This window comes from Chlorella variabilis (genome assembly GCF_000147415.1).
Source record: "Chlorella variabilis unplaced genomic scaffold CHLNCscaffold_11, whole genome shotgun sequence".
NCBI classification, from domain to species: Eukaryota; Viridiplantae; Chlorophyta; class Trebouxiophyceae; order Chlorellales; family Chlorellaceae; genus Chlorella; species Chlorella variabilis.
Window position 1 is genome coordinate 1,433,660 of NW_005435077.1, and position 7,187 is coordinate 1,440,846.

Consider the following 7,187-nt stretch of genomic DNA (forward strand, 5'->3'; position numbering starts at 1 on the left):
GCGGACAGGGGAGTGGGGCAGGCGGGCGTGTGCGGGTAGGCGGGCAGGCAGGAAAGGGTGTCAGCAGCAGGGCAGCGCCTGAGGCAGGCGGCCTTTCCAGGAGCGCAGTGGGGCAGGCCCGCAGGTGGCGAAGGCGGGGTCTGAATGGGTGCAAATTGCCAGCCACACATTTCATCCTCGCAGCCATGCCCAGCGCATTCCGCCACACAGCCAGGCAGCCCCGCTCGCCTGCGTCTCCTGCAGTGCCTTGGAGGTGGAGAAGCGCTCCTTGATCACGTCTGACAGACCCTTGAGGGAGGAGGTGATGGAAAACTCGAAGGTCTTCTTGGCCAGCGTGGTGGCCGCCGCCATGGCCAGCTGGCTGTAGAGGAACGCCATGGCGCGGAGCAGGGCGGGAGGGCGGCGGCGGCGGGAGGGCGGCGGGAGGGAGCGACCGCCGCGGATTGCTCCACGAGACCTCGACTGAGTCCACACACGTCAAATGACAGCTCTGAGGGAGAGCAGAGGCGGAAAGCTGGCGGCACCTGCGCTAAAAAGCAGGGGAGCGCAGCCGGCGTGGCTGAGGCACCAGGGATGGTGCCGGATGAATGCGGGCGACGATCAAATGAGCTGGGCCCTCTGCAACCCGCCGAGTTTGCGCATCGCAGCACGCAGCATATTTTCCACATTAGGTTGCGCGTTCCGGATTGCGAGGTGCTGCATTCACGTGCACAACTGCGCAGATTCATGTCATGACAGCAGCCTGTGCTGCGCCGCTTGTGCCAGCAGCCGTGCACCCCAGGCGGCTCTGCAGCGCCCAACGGTCCGCCCTTGCAGCGTGCAGCGAGCCCCATGCCTTCAGGTGGGCGGCCCTGCTCTCGCAAGTTGCTCCCGACACCTCGCCGCCTGCCGCCGCTACTTCGGCCGTTCCCCGCTGCAGCTCACCCTCACTCGCTGTTCACCTGATTTCACCTTACAGACTAGCTTCTGGAGGAGCCTCGCCAGCCCAGCCTGCCCGGCCCCGCACGCGCGCAGAGGCAGCAGAGGCAGCGGCGGAGCCAGCCCCCAGCCCTGCGGCCCCGCCGCCCGCCTTTGACATCCGTCCCTGGCAGTTCCGTGAGGACCTGGAGCGAGCGGCCTGGCTGCGGGCGGAGGCATACTACGAGGTGCCTGCCCTGCGATGCTGCCGCTCACGTGCCACCGCGGCTGCCACACAGCAGCTGCTGCCGCTGCATCAGCTCGCCACGCTGCCCTTGCCCGCACCGCAACCCATGCCAACTCCCCGCCGTCGCTGCCCATGCTTGCACCCATCCCATGCGCCGGCCCCGCCCCTGCTGCCCACGCCTGCCTCCGTCCGCAGAAGCGCAGCGTGGGCCGCTTCAAGGCCTCCTTCATCAAGCAGTTTGCGGGGCAGGAGCTGTACGCGCTGCTGCGCCGCACCAAGGGCGCCCAGCCGCTGTGCGTCACGCTGGTGGCCACCCGCGGTAGCCCCGCGGCCGCTGCGGCGGCGCCGGCTGAGGCGCCTGCCGCGCGCGGTGCGGGCGGCTGCCTGGGCACACTTGATGTGCGGCTGCTGGACGGCGCGGTGGCTGCCTTCATCGACGCATACGGGGGCCTGAGGTGGCCGGAGGGCGTGCCGCGCGGCGCCGCGCCCGCGGCCTACGTCAGCAACGTGGTGGTGGCGGAGGCGCAGCGCGGGCGCGGGCTGGGGCGCGGGCTGGTGGGCGCGGCGGCGGAGCTGGCGAGGGAGCGGTGGCGGGCGGGCAAGGTGTACTGCCACGTGGAGGTGGGCAATGAGGTGAGCTGGGTGGAAGCTGCGTGTATTGGGATGTGTGCAGGTGGTGGTGTTGGCGGCACTGTGACCGGGGCGCGTGGGCTCCTGGCGGGCGAGCGCTGCCCCGGCGCCACGCGCGCGCTGCTCACATGTGTGCTGCTGCCGTGCGGGCTGCCTGCCGCAGCCTGCGCTGGCTCTGTACCGCGCCTGCGGCTTCAGCCAGCTGGGCGAGGAGCTGGCGCCAGAGGAGGAGGGCTTGGGTGAGGCGCCAGTGGCTGCTGCTGCTGACGACCGTGCTTGGGATGGGCAGGCTTGGTCCGGCATTGCTGGTGTGGGGCAGGAGGTGGATGTCAGGCCAAGGCCTGGCGACGGCGAGCCTGCTTCCATCACCCAAGTCTGAGCGCTCGCCCCTCTCCCCTGCATGCAGGTCGACGGCGGCTGCTGTGCTTGGCGCTCGCAGAGCCAGACCCAACATTAGCAGCATGACATGCGCGTGTGCAGCTTTGAATTACATTGTTGCCTCCTGCCACCTGTCCTGCTTGCTGGAAGCCCTGTGCACTGCTGACGTTTAAGCTTGCACAATATTGTCGCTAACCCCAAACCAGGGCTTTCTGCGATATCACCACAGCCGGCCAGGCACGTCAAGAGGTCGCGCAGACAGGCACCAGCCGCAGCTGCACCAGAGAGAACTGCTACTGGCAAGAAAGTGAGAAAGTATTGTGAGAGAGTACTAAGTATTGATGAGAATTTTCTGATTAAGTACTGATAAAGTTCTGATAGTACTGTGAAAAAGGGCGACCGCTTGTCTCCCTCTGCGCTGACATGAGGAGCGGCGCATCACTACTTCTTGCGCCGCAGGCGGTAGAGCTTGGGGTTCTTGGGCGCCTGGCCCAGCAGGATCTGCCAGCCATGCAGCAAGGCAGGGGCGGTTGAGCTGGAGCAGCAGGGCGGGCCAGGGCTGCGTGCCACACCATCTTCTCCTCGCGGCATCCCAGCTGGGCAGGTGCCCGCTGTTGCACTGGCCAGTTGCCGCAGCTAGCAGTGCCACCTGCCGCCCTGCTACATACATACAGCTCACCTTGACGCCGGTGTTGATCCAGTTGCGATAATGAGCCACGTTGACAAACACGCCTGCACTCGGGAGACGGCCAGGGCAGGCAGGCAGCAGCAGCTTGGTGAGCGGCATTGACGCAGCAAAGCACTGGCGCAACACGCCCTGGCCACAGCACAGCACGGTACAGCATGCAACGCACTTGGGGTCGTGGTGCCACACTCTCTGGCGTATGACACGATGCCAACCTGCAAAGGCATGCACCAACAGCGGCTTAGGTGCCCGGAGCGCCGCCACTCTGCCTGCTCTCGGCCAGTCCAACCCACCCCTGCACACCTGCACATCGTCACGGGCAGTCTTGCCCTTGATGAAGAGAGGACCGCCCGAGTCGCCGTAGCAGCTGGTGGTCTTGCGCCAGGGCACGCCTGCAGCGGCGGTCCCACATGGCGGCGCCTGTCAGCACGGCACTGCCACAGATGCCTCATTCGGCACCGTCCGGCAGTTGTGACAGTCCATTCACCTGCACAGATGTTGGTGATGAAGGTGTCGTTCTTGGGGCCCCAGTAGGGAGGCGCCTTATCGCTGTACTTGGCCCAGCACACTTTCGGTGGATTGAGGCGCAGCGGCACCTGCGCAGCAGTGGCAGGAGCACGGAGCACGCGGGTGGCTGTGAGGATTGCTGGGTCATAACGCGAGGCAGTGTTGTACCTCGAGCGGGCAGCTGGCTAGTTGTAGAGGCGGTCCCGCATTGTTGATTGCGGTGCCGTTGGGGGCGCCAACACCTTGGCAGGCAGGCCTCCCAGCTGGCGGAAGCACATGCTCACCCACCCAAGACAGCACACCTCCAAAACCTCCGCTCACCTCCTGGAGCACTGAAGCGAAGACGTTTTTGAAGCCAAGCACCGGCTGCTCGCCATCACCAAACGGATCGTGGTAGTTCAGGAACGGCTTAAACCCGGTCACGCCAAACCCAATCAGGCGCAGGTCTGTGCCCCCGGCAGCCTCCTTGGGGGCGCCAGTGGCCAGCTCTGCAGGCAGGTGGCAGCGGCGGTGGCGACTGTGCGGCGAGCATGGTGTGGCGGGATTGAGCTGACGAGCTTGTGGCAGAGAGCGCAGGGAGGCCTCCAAGCAGGGAGATGGGCGGCAGCCGCCACATCGAAGCAGGCACTGACAGGGGACGGCGCCGGCACGCCGCTGTCTGACAGCAGCGCTGCTGCGAGCGGCAGCTGGCAGGGGCCATGCTCTCAGTGGCCATGCTGCAGGCAGCTGAGGCTCACGGCGGGGCAGCTTCATGACGGGGCCGCGCACGGGGCGGTCGAGGAGCATGAGGGACAGGTCGTTCATCAGACCGTTGTACTCATCATACTTGCGGTGCACGATGGTGGCGACGACGTTGCGGGTGGCGGTGCCCTTGTCCTCCAACGAAATGCGGTAGGCGTTGATGCGTACCTGCTGGGGGACATGGGATGGGAGCAGCGGCGGCGGCATACGGCGGGCGGGCTGGTGGGCAGCCGGAAGGCCAGGGCGCTCAGGGTGGCAGCAAGGGGCAGGGGCAGCGGGCGGCGGGTGGCAGCACGGGCGGGCCTGTTGGGCGGCGCTGCTCGCTGACGCACGGCAGCAGTGCCTCGCACACCGCCCTGCTCGCCTTGGGGAAGGTGTGACTGATGAGCTCTGGGTTCCACTCATCCAGCCACCTTCCCTCCGAAAGCAGGCAGTGGGCTGCAGGAAACGAGTGGAAGGCGGGAAAGGGTCAGCGCCAGAGCATGAGGAAGGTCACGGCACCCCTCAGTATTGGTGGAAGTGCAAGGCAGCAACTCTTGCTGGCCAGCGGCTGGGAGGCGGGCGCCCACCACCGCTGCTGCTGTTACAGCCTGTGCTGCAAGCCTGCCCTTGGTGACACCAGAGTGCACGCCTCCAGCGGCAGGAAAGCAGGACAGCAGGCACGCCAGCCGACCTGCCGAGAGCAGGACTTGCGGGTGGATGAGAGTGAGGCCACAGTTGAGCATGGACTTGTTGAGGGCAATGTACTCGTCTTCAATGAACCCTTCCTGCACCTTGTATTGCCTCACAATCGAGGTGGCATACCACCTGCATGGAGCCGCAGGAAAGTGAAGTGAGCAGGAGAAGGGCATCGCGGCATGTGCATGCAGACAGGTCCATGGCAGGGTGGGGGGCGCTGGGAGGCAGTCAGGCGGCAGGGAGACCTTACTTGTAGCGGTCCTTGGGCGCCTTGTAGCCACCAACGATGGCGGCCTCGACATCCAAGTCGGACGCGGCGACGGGGGCGGCCGCCAGCACCGCCAGGAGGGAGGCTGCTGCCACCAGCAGCCCCGCGTGCCTGGCTCCGGGCATGGCGTCCCTGCAGCAGGATAATCGTTCACCGGCGGAGGGGGCGCTCCTGAGGCAGGCGGTGGACGGGGAACTGGCGGGCATGGCCCGCACGCGGCACCGAACAAACACCGCCAACGCGTGGTCGATGTCAAGTGCAGTGCAATGGGCGCAAAATGGGACCGCCCTGCCTCGTCAGGCTGCCAGCAAGCCCTACCCTACTCACAGTTTATGTCAGAAGTCTTCTTGCGCCCCTGCCTGCTCAGAGCCGGTCGTCAGGCGATCGAACGACACCTTGAAAGTGGGGTGGACGGCTGTGAGCTGCGATAACATCCCAAAGCTGGCCAGCGCACATGTGGCGGTGGTGGCGGCTGCCTCCTACCCCCAAGGTGCACCGACTGACATAAGGAAACAGTGTGACCTGTATCAATCATGTTTAGGCGTCCAAGTGAAGGGGCGCAGCTGCCGATGCCGGTAGGCGCGGGAGTCAACCCAGTCAGGCGATGTCGGGGACGCCAGCGCACGGATCCGTGAGGGGGTGGAGGGGGAGTAGCTCCGGGTGGCATCCATCTCATGTTCCTGGTTTGCTCACCACCAGACCCAGTTCGACAAGCTGGAAAGATTCCAGAGTGAAGTGCTGAGTTTAGTGCAGCCTCTGCATAATTGGTCCTCCCTTCAGCGGTGGCCAGCCTGGGCCAGCACAGCACCACCCAAGTTTGCGCCCCCTCAATACTCCCCGCCATTGCATCCCCGCGCTATTGCTGATAGTATAGCATGATGTCAGTGTCTCTTTCCGCCCTCCAGGCGACCGGCTTTGTGTCCCACATGCTGCCCGCCAATGGGCGCCGCCGCCCAAGCGCAGCTGTGGCCAGGACCTCCGCTGCACAGAGCAGAAACTGCTGTGTGCTAATATCAGCGGCTAAGGGGCGCGCATGGGGGCGGGGCGAGGAGATTACCGATCAGCGAAACTCAAAACTAGTGGAGGAGAGCGAGGAGTTGCACCGGCAGCTTTTTGGGGACTTGAATCCCTACTTAGAGGCCAAGGCCGCTGCAAAGTACATTCCTGGCATTCACCATGTCGGCACCTGGGAGGCGGCGTTCACGCCGCCCAGCGGAAAACCGCCTGCAGGCTTTGCGGCAGCATTCGAGCACAGCAAAGTCCATGAGGCAACTCAAGCAGTGCAGCAGGCAGCTGGCATGTCGCTGCTGCGCTGCAATGTGCGGTGCTGCTGTGTGGGGTGGTGCTGGGCTGCTGTGTCGCAGTTCTGGTGCTGTGCCGCTGACCTGCCATGGTTACTTGTGGGTTGTTCCAACTCTTGTGCCGCGCCTGGCTTCACGTGTAGGATATCTGGCGGCCTGACGCGGTGGGGCCTGACGGTGGACAGCATGCGGGAGGAGGAGTGCCGGGAGGCGGCAGAGGCAGCTGCGGCAGAGGCGGAGATGGCAGCGGAGGCGGCGGTGGAGGCTGGCGACAGCGAGGGCGAGGCCGCGGCGGCTCCTCTGGTTGTCGCCAGACCAACTGCTCTCCCCGATGATGGCCTTATGCTCAAATTCCATCAGTTGCTTACGGAGCTGGAGTGCAAGACCGCCACAGTGAAGGCTTCAACTTGCAACGAGGTGCGGGCCCAATCAGGAGGATGAGATGTGGCATGTGTTGCCCGCTGATGTGGCACCTCCCCCGATTCGTCTGGCTCATCAGGCACGCTCTCTCCCGCGATCCCTCCCTTTCCTTCGCCTTTCAGAGTCTCTAAGGCTTCTATTTCTCCCCTCCCGCACCCCGCAGCTGCCGCAAATTTAAAATTATGAACCAACCTGTCATCCTTTATGCCTTAGAACGGCGCCAAAACGGCGCCAAGAATGTGTTTCTCACTAAGTCAGATGTAGAGGGCATCATCCGGATCAAGCAGGGCGACCAGCAGGCGCCCTCAGGCCGGCGGCGGCGGGGTGCGAGAGGGGGGGCGGCAGTGCAGGGCGGCGCCAAGAACTACAGCAAGAAGGTGCTGCAGTTCTTCCAGGTGCTGAAGGGCGCTGGCGGTCAGGACATCCTGTGCCGCT

General features: G+C 64.9%; 3 protein-coding genes across 3 annotated transcripts in view; 1 reads left to right on the top strand and 2 right to left on the bottom strand.

Annotated features, from left to right (window-relative positions):
- The window catches only part of CHLNCDRAFT_134567 (hypothetical protein), a gene marked incomplete at both ends in the record, with an annotated part of 3,137 nt that extends 2,759 nt beyond the window's left edge, over positions 1 to 378 (bottom strand). The window contains one exon of the mRNA XM_005847461.1: positions 209 to 378. Coding sequence (XP_005847523.1) covers positions 209 to 378 — 170 coding nt within the window. The remainder of the gene's footprint in view (positions 1 to 208) is intronic.
- Positions 379 to 831: 453 nt separating this feature from the next.
- On the top strand, positions 832 to 2,239 carry CHLNCDRAFT_134568 (hypothetical protein; the record flags this gene model as incomplete). Its single annotated transcript, XM_005847286.1, has 5 exons — positions 832 to 841; positions 1,015 to 1,145; positions 1,340 to 1,777; positions 1,938 to 2,013; positions 2,181 to 2,239. The coding sequence occupies 5 exons, from the start codon at positions 832 to 834 to the stop codon at positions 2,237 to 2,239; spliced, it is 714 nt and encodes a 237-aa protein (XP_005847348.1).
- A 79-nt stretch (positions 2,240 to 2,318) lies between these two features.
- On the bottom strand, positions 2,319 to 5,156 carry CHLNCDRAFT_58008 (hypothetical protein; the record flags this gene model as incomplete). Its single annotated transcript, XM_005847462.1, has 10 exons — positions 2,319 to 2,653; positions 2,832 to 2,884; positions 3,007 to 3,052; positions 3,141 to 3,229; positions 3,325 to 3,433; positions 3,666 to 3,832; positions 4,082 to 4,253; positions 4,438 to 4,523; positions 4,759 to 4,892; positions 5,014 to 5,156. The coding sequence occupies 10 exons, from the start codon at positions 5,154 to 5,156 to the stop codon at positions 2,594 to 2,596; spliced, it is 1,059 nt and encodes a 352-aa protein (XP_005847524.1). The 3' UTR covers positions 2,319 to 2,593.
- Between the last annotated feature and the right edge of the window lie 2,031 nt (positions 5,157 to 7,187).